The sequence below is a fragment of the Wolffia australiana genome, chromosome 3 (genome assembly GCF_029677425.1).
Source record: "Wolffia australiana isolate 7733 chromosome 3, ASM2967742v1".
Taxonomy (NCBI): domain Eukaryota; kingdom Viridiplantae; phylum Streptophyta; class Magnoliopsida; order Alismatales; family Araceae; genus Wolffia; species Wolffia australiana.
The window spans coordinates 17,809,121-17,824,554 of NC_135837.1; the positions used below are offsets into that span (position 1 = coordinate 17,809,121).

General features: G+C 42.9%; 3 protein-coding genes and 1 long non-coding RNA gene across 4 annotated transcripts; 1 reads left to right on the forward strand and 3 right to left on the reverse strand.

Annotated features, from left to right (window-relative positions):
• Positions 1 to 4,769: 4,769 nt before the first annotated feature.
• LOC144701158 (uncharacterized) lies at positions 4,770 to 6,715 on the reverse strand. The gene is made up of 2 exons (XR_013580933.1): positions 5,425 to 6,715; positions 4,770 to 4,905 (listed from the first exon to the last, which is right to left on the reverse strand). It is a non-coding gene; the product is annotated as an uncharacterized LOC144701158 (long non-coding RNA).
• A 27-nt stretch (positions 6,716 to 6,742) lies between these two features.
• On the forward strand, positions 6,743 to 8,892 carry LOC144701156 (rac-like GTP-binding protein RAC2). Its single transcript, XM_078572885.1, has 8 exons — positions 6,743 to 7,375; positions 7,608 to 7,695; positions 7,760 to 7,869; positions 7,931 to 7,994; positions 8,055 to 8,119; positions 8,187 to 8,252; positions 8,330 to 8,430; positions 8,506 to 8,892. Exons 1-8 carry the CDS (start codon positions 7,277 to 7,279, stop codon positions 8,537 to 8,539), a joined length of 627 nt encoding a protein of 208 aa, XP_078429011.1. The 5' UTR covers positions 6,743 to 7,276; the 3' UTR covers positions 8,540 to 8,892.
• Positions 8,560 to 9,875, reverse strand: CCMH (cytochrome c biogenesis protein family). Its single transcript, XM_078572886.1, has 3 exons — positions 9,735 to 9,875; positions 8,903 to 9,034; positions 8,560 to 8,813 (listed from the first exon to the last, which is right to left on the reverse strand). The coding sequence occupies exons 1-3, from the start codon at positions 9,873 to 9,875 to the stop codon at positions 8,613 to 8,615; spliced, it is 474 nt and encodes a 157-aa protein (XP_078429012.1). The 3' UTR covers positions 8,560 to 8,612.
• A 29-nt stretch (positions 9,876 to 9,904) lies between these two features.
• On the reverse strand, positions 9,905 to 13,464 carry LOC144701154 (DEAD-box protein abstrakt). The gene is made up of 2 exons (XM_078572884.1): positions 12,450 to 13,464; positions 9,905 to 10,866 (listed from the first exon to the last, which is right to left on the reverse strand). The coding sequence occupies exons 1-2, from the start codon at positions 13,442 to 13,444 to the stop codon at positions 10,002 to 10,004; spliced, it is 1,860 nt and encodes a 619-aa protein (XP_078429010.1). The 5' UTR covers positions 13,445 to 13,464; the 3' UTR covers positions 9,905 to 10,001.
• Positions 13,465 to 15,434: the final 1,970 nt, after the last annotated feature.

A 15,434-nucleotide genomic window follows, 5' to 3' on the forward strand; every position in this document is an offset into this window, starting at 1 on the left:
GGCCAAGCCAGTGAAATATCGAAGAAGAGTTCTCTGATGATTTTCGAATGCATCAGTACTAACTCGGATTACCGATTAGGGTTTGACAGTTGACCGCACCATAAGTCGTCTAAGGAGCGTCAAGTGGATGAGGGATTATACGTACACGGTAACCGATGATGAACATGTTCTATGAGTGAGTCCATATACACTCCTTTGTATCTTCTAGAGCACAGGGTGTAGCTTGGCACCTCACATGTTGGAGACCCGACCTATCAATTGGGTTAAATCGATCCAACATTAATTAATCTATACGATGATATAGTTAATTAATTTGGAAGGCCAATAAAGGTTATTGGGCCACTAGAGTCGTTAACTAGATTAATACATAGGCCTAGAGGGTAACACACAAATGATTTTTTTGGACGTCAAAAGATATACTTAAGTTTTGGGAGTTTTTATGGAAAATACCCACTTAGTATAAATAGGGGAAGGCCCCTAACAAAATTCACATATGCCAGAATTTTTCATGGGCCTTCCTATTCTTCTCCTCTCTCTCAACACCCTTCTCCATGCCTGATGTGATCAGAATGACGTAACGACGATGGTGGAGATAGAACATGCCTTCTCAACGAGAAGGAGGAGATTCAACATACCAAGGATTACGTGGATACGTTTAGAGGCTGCACACTTGAGCAGTTGGACTTAGCTCTCTCTAGGGTCCAAGAAATCATAGATGCGATCCGTGTAAAGGTACTTCGTTATTTTGATTCTGTTACTTGTCTTTCGATGCGTGGAATCCTCGTCTTCATCCATGTCAAGGCGTTTCAAACCCAACATGGTCAACTGTCAAACCCTAATTGGTCATCCAAGTTAGTACTGATGCATTCAAAAATCATCGGAGAACTCTTCTCTGATATTTCACTGCCTTGGCCAAGGACCTCATCGCATCGTCTTCATTAAGCTGTCACCTCTTATACTGAGGGTGGATGATCCCATCTTGACCACTCAATAATCTTTGTGAACTTTTTGACACAATCGAACTAAAACTATTTGGAATCCCATGATTAGAGACACGCAGGTCATAATCAAAGTATAACTGTCCATCCACATGACGTCTTTGGTGTCTCATGTCTAAGGACCAATTACACAACTGTGACGTGAATCAACTTGATTGACAGTTCAGTATAATACCATTCAGAAATTTGTACAGATCAATTCATTGAACTCTTTCCACTAAAGAGCACTCACTGTCTATCATTATTGTCTCCACACTTATGACTACGAGAATGATTATACTCATCATATGAGTAAAGCTAAAAAGCGTGATTCTGTCCGGATACTTCGATGTCCTTCTCGCGTATCCTTAGAATATGAATATTTAGAACACATGTTTAAAGACTAGTGATCTCCGTATTACGATCTTATCATAATTCACTAAGTCTGATCATATATTCATGGACTTCATAATAAGCATCACACGTGCACTATAATGAATATGTTTAATTAATGAACACAGAACGAGATGTGGAACGTGTGATTGGATTCCCGGCCACATATACTTTCGTTATCTTTGTTGTCTCACGTATAAGGCCCAATAATATAACCATGACATGAATATATCCAATTAAAAATTTAGGATAATCACAGTCAATGATTCATGCATTTCAATTTAGTGAATTATTTACCCTGAAGAACACCCAATATATTTACTTAGTGAAGCCGCACTAATGGCAATAAGATTGGTTGCACACTTGATATGAATGAAAATAAATAGTGTGACTCTATTCAGATACTTTGATGTCCTTTTTGAGAATCATTTAAATAGGTATTATTCAAGGATTCACCAAGTCTGATCATACACTCATGGACTTATAATAGGCATCACATGTGCATTATGAAGAATACATTGTATTAGTGAACACAAAATGAGATATGGAATGTGTGACTGGCTTATCACCCGCATATGGTTCCATCAGACAACATGCACACTCATACTGCTATTGTATTTTTAGATAAAATAATATTGTCTCATTTTATTTATTTATGAGTTGTAAATTTTTTGTTCATTTTTTAGAACTAATTTTGTGAAATGTAACTTTACTTTACTAAATTAAGCGCTTATTTTTATTCACATTATATTTGTGTTTGATAATGACACAAAATAGGTGTATAAAATGTGTGTTTGAAAATGGATTAGAAATTTCTATAGGCACCATTCGTAGGAAGACAAATACATAGTCCAACTTTATGCATTTTATTTACTCATTGATCATGTGGTGTTACATTTATGACTGATGGGACTCCCCATTATCCTCCATGTTATACAAATGCCCAATTTTATGGAGGCCAATTGGTCTCAAAGTATTTTATTTTATAATTTGTAGACATGTTAAAAATTCATATTATCTGAGTTATAAAGTCAATGAAATGGTAATAAATTTTCAAGAAATAAACTTTGATTACTTCAACTGTGTCTAGAATATCCACTATGACAATAATTATACAATTTATCACAAGAAATAACATAAGTATTCCATCATATATGCATTAAATTCAAAATAATTTCAAACATATCTACTACAACTTACAATAAGAGATGAGCCAGAACCCAAAAAAGGTAAAGAAAGAGACGACCATTTGAGCTCCCAACAAGATCAAAAGAGAGTTATAAGTTACATAGGCACACACAATAAATGAACCAATAAATGAAGTGAAGTAAGACCATATCATGAAGTAGAATTCATGATAAATTTTGAAATTTTTGGACCCAAAAATTTCCAGAAAAAATCCACGAAATGGACAAAAAATAAATATAATTCTTTGTTCTTTCTTCTGTCGGACTGATTTAACAATCCGTTTCACTTCCAAAGCCTCCTGGACAAGATCACTCTCTCACATTTGGTCAAAATCATGATCCCATCCCGTTCAAAGAAAAGATAGGAAAAAAAACCAAACAGACCTGGAAGGAGTGGGTTAGGTAGTTGGGTCTGAGCTAGAAAGGGAACATGTATGTTTTTCAAATATTTGTATTTCTTCCATGTTCTTTAAGCACCAGTTTTTAGAAACATTGTTCCTAGGCTACTTGAGCGATCTTAGTGAACCAGCCATTACAGCATAATAACGAGTTGGCCCACTGAATTTTGGCATTTCCTTTTTAGAGGTTGGCTTAAAAATGTAGAAAGGCTCAAGAACAAATGAAATAAGTTAGCTCAAGGCATGGCACTAAAATAAGTTTTGACAAAAAAAATTCTTGTTTTTTTTGTGAAAGACCCACAACATGATACACTCATGTATCGTATAACTATTTTGCTACGGTACCAGTATTAAAGCATATGAGGAAGAGGAAAGAGAAAGTAAAGAGGAGGAGGAAGGGACCAGTAACAATGAAATTTCCCTGGATGGCCCTTGACGTGGTGCCAACATGAATAACTGCCAAGTATCTTGGCAGGAAATGGAGGATATGAATAAAGATATAAATGAGACAGGGGACGAAAGGAAGGATGGAACATTTTCTTGACTTTCTTGGGAGATGGCTCATGAAGGGAATCGAAGGACATGGGACAAGAGGTTTTTCCTTGTAGTGAAAACTGAAGCAAGACGTAACACGTAGTGTCATGCTTGAGTGCTGAAGCAGAGCTCCGGGCGCTTGCCCTTGGCATCTATGCAAACTTGTGGATTAAACACCTATTAGAAGACTTCAATATCCTTCTTACAAAGCCAATCATGATGAACTATGACAAATAATCTGCCATAGCCATTCCTCACAATCCACTTCATCATGCCAGAACTAAACATGTGGAATTGGACCGCCACTTCATACGAGAAAATATTGAAAGCAACATAATATGTATACCTCCCATGTCAGCTCAATAGATCAATGTACGGATCTACTTACCAAAGGGGTTCACAACCCTCTATTGAAGAATCACTTCTCCAAGCTCGTAAAGCACAATACTCCTTCCCAGCTTGAGGGGAAGGGTTAGTAAAAATAATTTTGATCTTTGTTTTTCAACCCTACAACCCATGTATTTGTTTTTACATCCACCACAACAGATGTATTTTTTTACCATTGTAACTAAGGTTGTACATTTAGGACTGGGGATTGATTTGACCAAACTGAACTAGGACCGTAGGTCCTCCATTTGAAGGTGGACCAGTTTTTTGAACAGGTGTAGGTCCAAGGGTCAAACCGGAAGTATATTATTTGATATTTCTTATAAAATTCTAAAAAAATAAAATCCAACTTGACGAAGAGGTTTCTAGTGAGTTCAGCATAGATGCCACGTATTTGACCATCTGTGGGCACCTACTTGATGTAGAGGATATTTAACATTACTATGAACATAAATTTTCTACTTTGACTTTGACATGGACTAGTCAATCTGACCAGACCGGCACCAGTCCGGACTGGTCCAGGACCAAAAAAGAATGGACTGGAACCAGACTGAAGTTTAGCTAAGGTTTAGGTCTTTGCTAAAAACCCAAACCAAACTGAGACTATCAAACAGTAGTTGTAAGTAAGTAGGTTTGGACATTAAGATCCAAACCCGCTAGGCTTGTATAAAGGGCGTTAGCCCTAGGATGTTCAGAAACACTAAGGCTGCTTCATATTGGATGTGCTGGAGTTACCCTAAGGCTGTGGTGTTCAGAAACTCCAACACATAGTACTTTGGAGGGATTCATACTATTTTTCTCCTAAAAACCGCCTTGAAATAAGTTCAAGATCAAATGGAATACCCAAACCAGCTTAGTTCTTGAACGAGAGCACAAAATGAGGGTGGTGAAGATGATAATAAGGATATTCACTTTAAGTTTCTGGGTACAGTCCCATGAGATTTTTCATTCTGGAAGATTGGCTCATTTCCCAAGTACTTTCGAGCCTTGAGAAGTATGTCATACTCAGAGAATGTCTTCTGGAAAAACCTGCAATTTGAATTCAGATGTTAGAAAAAGAGGCAGGCATTGGGTATTATGTGCATTTCCCAAGGCCTTTTTCAGTTGTGATGCATGAAATACTGGGTGTAGTGTTGAATTATCGAGTAAATATAAGTGATATGACCAATTTTTTGTATGACTTTGAAGGGGCCCAAAATTTTTGAAAGCCCTTCTAGCCAGCAATCTCATCTTATAAGCTCAAATTTTGGGATAAATCGAGTCTATTTCCTGAAGCAATTTTGGGATAAATCGAGTCTATTTCCTGAAACAATTCATCTGTCCTTTGTTTGTCAGCTTGCAATTTCATCCTTTACTGAGGCAGCTAGGTGCATAAGTACTTCACGTAATTATTTGGAGGAAAGACTATGTTTTTGTTCAAAATGTCGTCTAAATACAAGCCAATAGTCAAATCCTAACTTCTCCTCTCTGTTTATATACCAGCCCACAGCAGGGCCTTGCATAAGGACGAAAGCAATATGAACTCTTTCAGTCTACAAAAACATGTACCTTGAAGAATCGGTTGAAGCAATTCACCCGTTTTTGGAGATGAGACCATAGAAAATATGCCCTTTTAGAAGCCGATGAAATATATCTTTTCAGCTTGGAGATCATAACTTGCAGTTCCTGCAGACTCTGCGTCCAGGTTTTGGCGCCTTTTGGTTGCTCATGGATTGGGAAAGGCAGCCATCATCCGTCACGTCACACGTCACGGTGACAGCAACGTGATGAATGACATGACAGTGATGGTGATAAAATTTGGGGCCGTGACGGTGATGGTGACAGATGACGAACTGGGTGTGACGGTAACGTGATGGTGACAGGGGGCCTCGGATGGGTGACGTGGCGGGACGGCCAAAAAATGGCCAAAAAAGCTTAAAGATCGTTATATTTAAGCTTTCCGACGGGACGGCCGGGATTTCACCACGTGGTGTCGCTAACTCAATTTATTGGCATATTATAGAAAAGTCCCTACATTAATTAGCGCACGCAAAAGGACATCCAGTCCAAAAATAATTGGAGATATACTCCAGTCCTCGCTCCATATTTACCTAATAAAAACCGCAGACAATTCTCCTTCATGTTTTTTACCGGTGACGGGGACGTGACGGTATTCCCTTGACGTTTATCTCTTTGCGAATCTTTGTCAAGTTGAGCATGCGCACTTCACCACGGTAGAAAATAAGCCGAAAGAGGAGGAATGAGTGAAACATAAGCAGATCTTTGTTCGAAATTAAGTTGATGCAGGTAACGTAAAATGAACTATTTGATTCGAATGCTTTAACATTATTACTCGCATGCAAGGGTTGGATGGAAGTCGCTTTCGTTGAAGTCGGGGCAAAGCCCCACATGTTCGGGCAGTAAATCTCGTAAGAAATGTGTACACAGTCACGGCAGATCAATTTTCAAAAAAATCATTCAGTGTTCTTATTTGTACCTCATTTCCTCCATTTCTGGATATTTCCGCCGGACTGATAATCTTTTGCAGCAGAATTTATGCGTTTACCCCGCTGTCAATCTCATCATCATGGACAGCCGATCCATGCTAGATCGCGGCATAATTCTTCACCTGGATGGCGAATAGCATCGATGCACGAGAAAGAATTCCACGTCATCTCAGTCGTCCACCTTCCACCAGCTTCGTCGGCAAGTGCATCGAGCATTAACTATTAACGCGACCTTCTCGTCCTCGTCATTAATGCGGCAGATCTTGGAATCTTCTTCTGGTACCTTCGACTGACAGGAATCATACAATTATAAATTAATATATAAAATCTCCGTATTAAAAAAAATTCAATCCAATATCCATACTTCACCTCAGCCTCAGTCGCCTCCGCTGGACGAAACACAGAAAACGCCTCTTGAATAGACGGATCTGAGAATGCAGCGTCTACGGCATAAAATTCGCTTGGAGTGGAATCAAGTAAAGATCTCAGCGAACCTGTTCGGCTTGTGGAATTCCTTCAGACTTCGATCAATCGACCGATCGAAGAGAGACAAAACCTGGCCAAGAACAGTAACTCGCGTTTCCGCGAAGCCGTCATCGCCGATTCCTCGAGTTCTTCGGAAAAGAACAAATGCTAGTAAACCCGGTTTACATCGAAATTCAAAACCCCTTTTATGTGCACCGAGAATAAAATAATAAACTCTACAAGGGTCTAAATTATAAAATTACAGGGGTTTTATCTGCACTGAGAATTACAGGGGCTTAAATCATGAATTGTACAGGGGTTTAAATGTTCAACTGCTCTTCTACCTGACCTTCTTCCTCGCTCGAGCTCCCAACTATCAGAGAAGAATTCGAAATTGCAGAACGTCGGCTGCCGATCTCTTCTACTGTGCAAGCGTCTTAGATTGAGCGATGAGCGCTTCGAGATTCATCAAATGCGTTACTGTTGGCGACGGAGCGGTCGGCAAGACTTGCATGCTCATCTGCTACACGAGCAACAAGTTTCCGACTGTAAGTTCCACATCAGAAACGTCAGATCTCGATCCGCTCCGCATTGTTTTACTCGATTCATTCAGATTTATCTGCGGTGTTTTATCCCTCTTCTTTGCAAATCTTGCGAAGATTGTTCTCGTTTTGATGCTTGTTCTTCATCCAATCAGAAATCATCGTCGTCGTGATGTTTCAATCGTTTTTTTGTGCGATTCGTCATCTAATTAATGAAAACCTTACAATCGTGTCGCAGGATTATGTGCCGACTGTGTTCGATAATTTCGGCGCCAACGTGTCGGTGGATGGAACCGTCGTCAACCTGGGACTATGGGACACTGCAGGTATTATCTCGAATTTTTCTCTGTTACAACTGCGATTATAATCTCTCAACTCCTCCATTTTCAGGCCAGGAGGACTACTGCAGATTAAGGCCGCTGAGCTACCGAGGAGCAGACGTCTTCGTACTGGCTTTTTCCTTGATCAGCCGTGCCAGCTACGAAAACGTTCTAAAAAAGGTTAAATCGTCGCACTCTGCTCTTAATCGATAGAAAACTGACGAACATCAATATCTTTCAGTGGGTGCCGGAGTTGCGCCGATTTGCTCCGACTGTTCCTGTTATTCTTGTCGGCACAAAGCTGGGTCTGCCTCTACCTTCATAGAAAATTGTTTTTCACGAACTTCTTTAACGAAATTTTGTAGATCTTCGTCAGGACCCGAGGTATCTTGGCGCTCATCCTGGGGTATCGCCTGTGACCACAGCCGAGGTAAGATTCCTCTCTCCCCAACAATTCTTCTCCGTGGAATCGCCATTCTTCATACTGTTCGTTCCAGGGTGAGGAATTGAGGAGATTGATAAATGCCGCGGCCTACATCGAATGCAGCTCCAAAACGCAGCAGGTGATCATCGATTCTCCAACTTAAATCAACGAAGATCATCCATTTTCGTAAGCAGATTTTCTTAAAACTGTAAGCAGAACATAAAAGGCGTCTTCGACGCTGCAATCAGAGTGGTCTTCCAGCCACCGCGAGCTCAACAGATGGTCAAGACCCGAAAGCGGACCGGCCGGTTCTGCATGTAAGTCAACCCATCATTACCGTTGACGTTTGGTCAATTTTCAACGAGAATTTTTTCCTTTTTCCACGTCTCCAGGAGGTCGGTCTTCGGGTGCACCTGTGCGGCCTGAAGTCAACGAGGGAGACGAACGAGACGGTCAATGTGTTGGACTAGTAATTTTCCGCGTTTAATGGGGTTTTTTGTTAGCTTTTGGAAAATTTGCCGAGCCACGAGCTCCACCATGGCGGGGGCGGCGGCGGGATTAGAAGGTCCAGCATTATCTCCTTCTCGAGTGGAGTCAACGGGACGCCTCTGACCAGGTTCAACGCCATGATATGAACATTGGTTCTTCGTCTGTGTCTCTGATAAGCCCATACGCCAGCGGCGGCGCCAGCTACGATAAACTGAGCGAGAAAACTACGCCTTTATTTTTCTAAGATCGAATAGAATTATAGTAATTTGAAGACAAATATTTTCCTTTTAGCTCACTGACCGGGGATAGCCAGAGAGCGGCGGTCTGCAGGTCGAAGCGAGGGGCGTAGAGCACGGTTTCTCCGAAATCGTCCTCCAGTTTCTTGTAAATCTCCTTGTCGCTTTTGCCTGACCTGATCTCATCCCTAATCAACTGCATCGAATCAGAACGATGAGATTAACCCTGTACCAGACGATGAAATTACTGGTCTGGAGAACACGTTTCGCCGTTGGTGAAATTCGAATCCATCGATTGCCGATCAATCTTTCAGGCGTAGATTGCAAAGAAAGCATCGAGTGCGAACGATAAAATTAGGACTGCACCAGATGGCGAAATTACAAGAGAACACACTTAGGGTTGACGAAATTCGAATCCATCGGTTGCCGCCGATCTACAGCTTTCAGACGCAGGATGCGAAGCAAGAATCGAACGAGAACGATGTAATAATGACTGTACCCGACGACGAAATTACTAGAGAACACACTTAAGGTTGATGAAATCCATCGATTGCCGCCGGTCTATCTCTCACACGCAGAAAGCGAAGCAAGTATCAAATCAGAACGATAAAATTAGGACTGCACAAGATGAAGAAATAACTAGAAAACACACCTAGGGCTGACGAATTTCGAATCCATCGGTCACCGATGTAGATCTTTCAAACGCAGAATGCGAAGCAAGTAACAAATCAGAACGATAAAACTAGGACTGCACCAGATGAAGAAATAATTAGAAAACACACCTAGGGTTGACGAAATTCAAATCTTTCAAACGCAGATCGCGGAGCAAGCAAGCGGAGACCTCCATCCAAGAGCCCGATCGAGAGAAAAACACGCGAGAAACGAAGAAGGCGCACCTTCCGGAGGAGGATCGCGACGTCGGCTTGGGAATCCTCAATGGACTGGCTCCCGCATTCGGTGCACCGCACATTATGGCTGATGTTCCTCGCCCTCGCTTCCACCGTCTGCGCCTTCTTAACCTCCTCATCACTCTCCATCGCCTCTTCTCCCCCAAACCAAACCCCAATGAAAGAAAAAAAATACACAGACAGAAGTGAGAGGTATATATATAGAGAGTCGGGAGAGGAGGCGAAATCCAGACCGTCCGATCGGATCAGATCCGATCAGATCTCGCCGCGGTAACCGCCGGAGCCGAAGTAGTCCTTCTTGGAGCCGGCGATGGCCATGGACTTCTGGTGCTCGAGCTTGGGGCAATCGACGATGCGGTGGCCAAGGCCGCCGCAGTAGGCGCAGCCCTTTACGCCGCTGGCGTTGGTGATGGCCTCGAGCTCGGCCGTCGGATCGTCGAGCTCGGCGAGCACGGGCGGGATCCTCTGCTTGGCCTCCTGCAGGAGGTGCTTCAGATCCAGCAATGTCGTCTCGCTCTGGTTCTTGTTGATGAACGTGGTGGCGATCCCGGTCTTGCCGCAGCGCCCCGTCCGGCCGATCCGATGCACGTAGTTCTCGATCTCGGCCGGCATGTCGTAGTTGATCACGTGCTGGATCTCGGGGAAATCGAGCCCCTTGGAGGCCACGTCGGTGGCCACGAGCACGTCCTTGATCCCCGATTTGAACGAGGCGATGGCGAATTCCCGCTCTTCCTGGTCCTTGCCGCCGTGGATGGCCACCGCCTCCACGCCCTTGAGGAGGAGGTACTCGTGGATGTCGTCCACGTCCGCCTTGTTCTCGCAGAAGATGAGCACCGGCGGGGGCGTCTTCTGGAGGCACTCCAGGAGGTAGACGATCTTCGCCTCCTGCTTCACGTACTCCACTTCCTGGATGACGTCCAGGTTCGCCGCCCCCGCTCGGCCGACGTTGACGATGACGGGCTTCACCAGCGCGCTGGTCGCGAAAGTCTGGATCTTCTTCGGCATGGTGGCCGAGAAGAGCACGGTCTGGCGTTGGGCTTTGAAGTGGTCGAACACCTCCCGGATGTCGTCCTCGAACCCAAGGTCCACCAGCCTGTCCGCCTCGTCCAGCGTCAGGTACCTGCAAGCGTCTCACGTTTTTTATTTATCCTCGGGAATTTTGCTTAATTTCATCGGATGAACGAAAAGAATTAGAAGAGACTCAGAGAATTTCAACGGATACGAGAAAATGGTTCGGTTCCTGTGCCAAAGCATCCTTGTTCTCTAACAATTGATCGAAAAGATTTAGAAATTGAATGGATCCTGTTTCCTTCCCATCAATCTCCATGTTCTTCTCGGGGACAAGAAAATGATTCAGGTCCAGGTCTAAACAACTTTGAATGGGTTTTTGTTTCTTTCCCATCAGTCTCAACGATCTTCTCGGGTACAAAAAATTGATTCAGTTCCAGAGCCAAAGCATTCTAGTTCTCAAACAATTGATCGAAAACATTTACAAATTGAATGGATCTTGTTTCCTTCCCGTCAATCTCAATGTTCTTCTCGGATACAAGAAAATGATTCAGTTCCAGAGCCAAACCATCCTAGTTCTTAAAAAATTGATCGAAAAGAGTTAGAAATTGAATGGATTCTGTTTCCTTCCCATCAATCTCCATGTTCTTCTCAGATACAAGAAAAGGATTCGGTTATTGAGCCAAACACCATAGTTCTCTGACAAGCGATCGAAAAGATTTAGACATCAAATGGATTTTGTTTTCTTCACGTATTAGTCTCAACGTTCCTTCTCGGATACTAGAAAATGAGGGAAGGAAACAAAATCCTAGTTCCAGAACCAAAGATCCTAGTTATCTAATAATTGATAGGAAAATTTTAGAAATTGAATGGATTTTGTTTTCTTCCTATTGTTCCAGGTTTTTTTTCAGATTTAAGAAATTATTCATTTCAAGAGTCAAAGCTCGTATGCCTCTAAGAAACAATCGAAAGGATTTAGACATTAAATGGACTTTGCTTCCATCCCATTAATCTGATTTTTTTTTTCTTGGATACAACAAATGATTCAGTTGTATCCCCCAATATCATAGCTCTCTAAAAAGCAATCGAAAAGATTTATTATGTTGATTCTGATTCCGTCCTTTTTTTTTGGAAAAAAGAATATTTTTCTTAGATTCAATAAAATGATTCCGTTCCAGAGCCAAAGATCGTACCTCTCTAATAAGCAATCTAAAAGATTTAGAAATAAAATGGATTTTGATCCCCCAAATTTCAAGGGATCCTGTTTCTCTATAAATTTGACGGTTTTTTTTGTAAGTCAGAAGACTATATCGCAAAGCTGATTTAGGGAAGATGAACAGTGAATGGCCAGCGAAGAATTAAAAAAACAGACAGACAAATAATTAACAAAAAACAAATCTATAACAGAGTAAATTGGCAAAATTAAAAATCATTATGCAGACTTGGAAAACTATGAAATTAACAAATGCAAATCTAGTTCAAGGAAAACAGAAGACACAGTGAATCGTTCGATTCAATCTTCGAATCGTACGATACAGATGACCGCTGAATTTGCAAAGGAATCTAACAACACAGTAAATATTCACGATCGTGCGTTTGAATCATGATCACATAACTGAATGCAAATCCAGTAGATTAAAAAAAAACACAAAAGGAAATGAATTGACATTTAATAAATGGCGCGCATGAACATACCTGCAACAATCGAGAGTCATCTTCTTCTTGGCCAACAGATCCTTGAGCCTTCCGGGAGTGGCCACCACAATATGAACACCCTTCTTGACAATCTCCAGCTGCGTTCTCATATCGACGCCTCCAATACACAACAACGGCCTAATCTCAGGGTACCCCTGCTCCCTCAACGGAACAAGAAACTCTTCAACAACTTCATAAGTCTGCCTGGCGAGCTCTCTCGAAGGGCAAACAACAAGCCCAAAAGGGCCTTCCCCGGGCGCAATCGGCATCATAATCTCCTCCTGAATCGCGGAAATGATCAACGGCAGAACGAAAACCAGCGTCTTCCCCGATCCCGTAAACGCAATCCCGATCATATCCCGGCCGGCCAAGATCACCGGAAGCCCCTGAACCTGGATCGGCGTCGGCTGAACAATCCCCTTCTCCTTGAGCTTCTTCAGAACGGGGGAAGGAAGTCGCATGTCCTTGAAGTTCTTGATCGGCGGCGGCACGTCCTCGCCGTCGATCATGATATGCCACTGCTTGCGGATGGATTCGCACTGCCGATCCGACATCCGGCGGATCGGAAGAGGGGGCTTCCAGCCGGTCGGGATGGGATCGGTGTAGGTGATGCCCTTGGCGAGCTCGCGGACGGACATTAGGGTTTTGCGATCGGAGAGGTGTTCGATCATCTCCTTCTCCTGCTGGACGAGCTGCTCCGTGGGGCTGATCTCGGGCTGGTCGCGCTTGAGGCGGGAGGCTTTGACGAGGAGGCTGGGCTTGGCTTCGGCGAGCTCTGGAGGTTTGGGGAGGCCGGCGATTGCTTCAATGGCGGACGAGGAGGCCGGCTCGGTGGAGGCGAGGTGACCTCTGCGCAGGAGTAACTTCTGGGCCTCCATTGCCCGCCGCGTGTGCACGGGGATGTATTCGACGAAGTCTTCTTCCTTCTCCTCGATCGCCGGCGGCGCCGCCGCCGTCGCGGCGGCGGGAGCTACGCTACTGGCGGTGCTCGCCATCTCTCTTCTTTATTGACGGTAAGGGGTCGGGCGTCTATTTATAGGGGGATCTAACCAGTAAAGAGATGTATTAATGAATTTCTTGAAGTAATTTTCTTTTCGTTACAAGTAGATAATGTGACTTCTACCTGAAGTTGTACCTAGGGTTTGACGGTCCCTGTCCCGTCCGGTTTTCTGGCATGGACCTAAACCATGCCTGAAGTTCGGTCCAGTTTCGGTCCTGTCTTGTTCGGTCCCGGTCCGGTCTGGTACCGGGGGTGGCGGAGGCATTGTGCGCGCGGAGCGGCGACGATGAGCGCTTGGGGCGGGTGATGGGAAGGGCAACGGGGAGGGGGATGGGTAGTGCGTTTGACAGGGTCCGGTCCGGTCTGGTTTTTTGGCATGGCCCTAAACCTTACCTGAAGTTCGGTCCAATTTCGGTCCGGTCTTGTTCGGTCCCAGTTCCGTCCGGTCCAAAATGTTAAAGCCTTGTACCTATAGTGCAGGGACACGGACGCGATGATTTTTTTGTCCCCGGATGAAAAATCGTCCTGTCCAAAGATGCAGTGGAATTTTGGGACAAAAATTCGTCCTAGGGATCACTGGACAAGACGATTTTTGTCTCATGGAACAAAAAAACCATCTGACCGGAGGTCTGGGACATTGGACGGACGAATCTGGACGGAAAACCCCCAGATTCACATCCGGCTGTTGAGATGTAGCCACGTGGCCTCGCAATGACAATTTGCATCAAAGTCCCTGTTTTTTTACGTGCGTGCAAACAGACGCCGCTCAGAAATAATTGTACATTTGACCCTTTGCATTCTCTCTCCTCCGTAATTCCCTAAAAAACTTAGAAAAATCTATATTATTATTATTAAAAATATAAAATAAGTTTTTTCTTCCAGGACAAGGGACGGGACGAAAATTCGTCCCAAAAGGACTGGATGGGACGAAAATTCATCCCAGGAGGACTGGACAGGTCAAAAATTTGTCCCGAGAGGACTGGACGGGACTGGTTCTAACCGTCGGACAAAAATTTGTCCCATCCTTCATCCCTGCACAGAATCCAGACATCGGTCGGGACAGAATTCATCCCGACCATCCATCGTCCACGTCTGGGACAATCCGCATTTATAGTTGTACCAGTCTAGTTAATCGTTTATGAGCCCTATAACTTCTTTTTTTTTGTTAACCCATTTAGTTATCTGTATCGAACACACCTATATATCTTAGTTAACCATAGATTGATTTTTTCATATATCCTTTCACATCTAATGAACCCTAGGTGTGTGACATTGCCCCAGTCTAGTTAATCATTTTATGAGTCCAACAACCTATATAGGTAAGTGTACCATACTTTTATATTAATTAACTATAGATTGATTTGATCAAATTGATTGGTTGGGTCGCCAACATGTGAAGTGCCAAGCTGCAGTGCATATTTTAAAAGGTACAAAAGGGTTCATCAACTCTTTAATGGAGTCTTTCTTTCATCTGTGTCTGAGGATTGTTGCACACTTTAGCACAAAAAAAAATTATGTTTGTTGTTTGAGTTCCAATTTTTTTTTTAAACTTCCAGATTTTAATTTGTGGCCTATCCCCAAAAGGTAACCCCATTGAAATTCATTTGGGGTGATGATTTCTCCTTCATTTCTCTTAAGTCTATTTTTATTGTTCAAGACATGGCATGAGCTTCTCCTTTTCTCCCATTTGACTCTGTAAATGCCCATAAAAATTCACCAAAGTCCTCACGTTCAAATAACCTCTATAAACAGTGAGAACATGATTACTTGACTTGAAGGAAGTCAAGTAGGGTTAATGAAAATACTAATAAATATGAAAGCATGCAAATGACTACTTTACATAATATCTCATGTAATACCACATTTTATCAATAAGTAAACCATTTTATGTTCTTTTTAGACTTTTGAGACTAAATATGGAGCATAAGCACATTAATTCATCCATTAATTTGTGATTTTACTTTCTACCTTATTTAATCTGTTAG